The sequence below is a fragment of the Microtus pennsylvanicus genome, chromosome 21 (genome assembly GCF_037038515.1).
Source record: "Microtus pennsylvanicus isolate mMicPen1 chromosome 21, mMicPen1.hap1, whole genome shotgun sequence".
NCBI classification, from domain to species: Eukaryota; Metazoa; Chordata; class Mammalia; order Rodentia; family Cricetidae; genus Microtus; species Microtus pennsylvanicus.
In genome coordinates, this window is record NC_134599.1 from 15217725 (window position 1) to 15219077 (window position 1353).

The 1353-nt window shown below is 37.1% G+C and overlaps 1 protein-coding gene across 1 annotated transcript; it reads right to left on the minus strand.

Moving 5' to 3' along the window:
* Positions 1 to 227: 227 nt before the first annotated feature.
* On the minus strand, positions 228 to 1136 carry LOC142839151 (vomeronasal type-1 receptor 90-like). The gene has a single exon (XM_075955077.1). It carries the CDS (start codon positions 1134 to 1136, stop codon positions 228 to 230), a length of 909 nt encoding a protein of 302 aa, XP_075811192.1.
* Positions 1137 to 1353: the final 217 nt, after the last annotated feature.

Below are 1353 nucleotides of genomic sequence, written 5' to 3' on the forward strand. Positions count from 1 at the left end.
AACTATTAAAAAGTTAAGAGGAATATGTATTTAAGAAAAAAATGCAGCTGACCCAGAATGATGCTTTACAACCATCTGTAAGTTCAGTTGAAGTGGGTGGGACAATGACCTCTTCTGACCTCTGTGGGTATCAGGAATTCACACATACACACATGTTGATGCAATACTCATACAAAGAAATAACAGTAAATAAATCATTTTATTAAAAAGGATAAAAATAACCCTTTTTAAAAAATCTGGTGACACTTTGATCTCAAGCTTTTCAGCATATTGATTATTCTATTATCAGAACTGATTTGAACCAAAGGAGTAATTGTGGGATAGACATTCATCACAAACTTCTGAACACTCAGGATGACTGGGTTGTACATCCACAATAAGACTGCAGTGGACGAGATGATGAAATCCACCCAGTACATGACCACAAAGAAAATCACCACCAGCAAGATGGTCTGGGTGGCCCTTTTCTCACGGGATGCACTTGGGTGGCTGAGGCTGTGAAGATGCTTGCATTGCCTCTGATGTCTGAATAAGATAATCACCATATATGCACTTGTGGTCAGCATCACTCCTACAAGAAATACATCTCTGGAGGTTGTCACTGTTAAAATCAGTGCCCTGATGATGTAGTTCATGGGGAAGAGTGAGCAGAATTTAGTGACCTTCATCTGGTTGGTCACACTCACATTGATAATAGCACCAGCATAGAAGATGTGGTTGCTAATCAATGACAAGTTGAAAGACCAAATAAATAAGAAAGCACAAATCATGTATTTTTTTAGTTTATATTTAAATTTTGCCAACAAAGAGGTACTGGGACTGATAGTGACAGCCTGGAACACACTCAGGAGGCAGGTAATGCAGATGGAGAGGCTTCTCATCACTCTGTTTATGTAAAAAGTTGTCTTACATTTGAAGTCATTCTCAATGTTTAGTGATTCAAATATGTCTCTAAGCCAAATATCACTTCCAGTGAGGATCAGCACTATGTGGATGAAGGCCAATTGACAGGAGATCATGTCCGTGGGCTTAGGTCTGTGACCTAGGATTATGAAAGTGTAGAAAAAAAGGAGAAACATATTGGCCAGAATTCCAAGTCCAGTTTGGAAATTAAGGACATTCTTTAATGATGACATATGTGGAAAGTATACTAATATTATCATCCTATTAAAAGCATATTTCATATACCTGAAAAATAATAGAATATATATCAGACTTGTAATTTTCTGGTCAGTATGTTTGAATCATCATTCGATTTTACCTACTTATTCTTGATTAACCGGTCTCTTTAACTTTGGATGTTCCAGACTGGATGCCATCAAACACATTTCTATATACTTCTCCATGTATCTG

What these genes read in the sequence shown, in the direction of transcription:
- LOC142839151 (XM_075955077.1), bottom strand. Translation starts at nt 1,136, where the DNA reads ATGTCATCATTAAAGAATGTCCTTAATTTCCAAACTGGACTTGGAATT.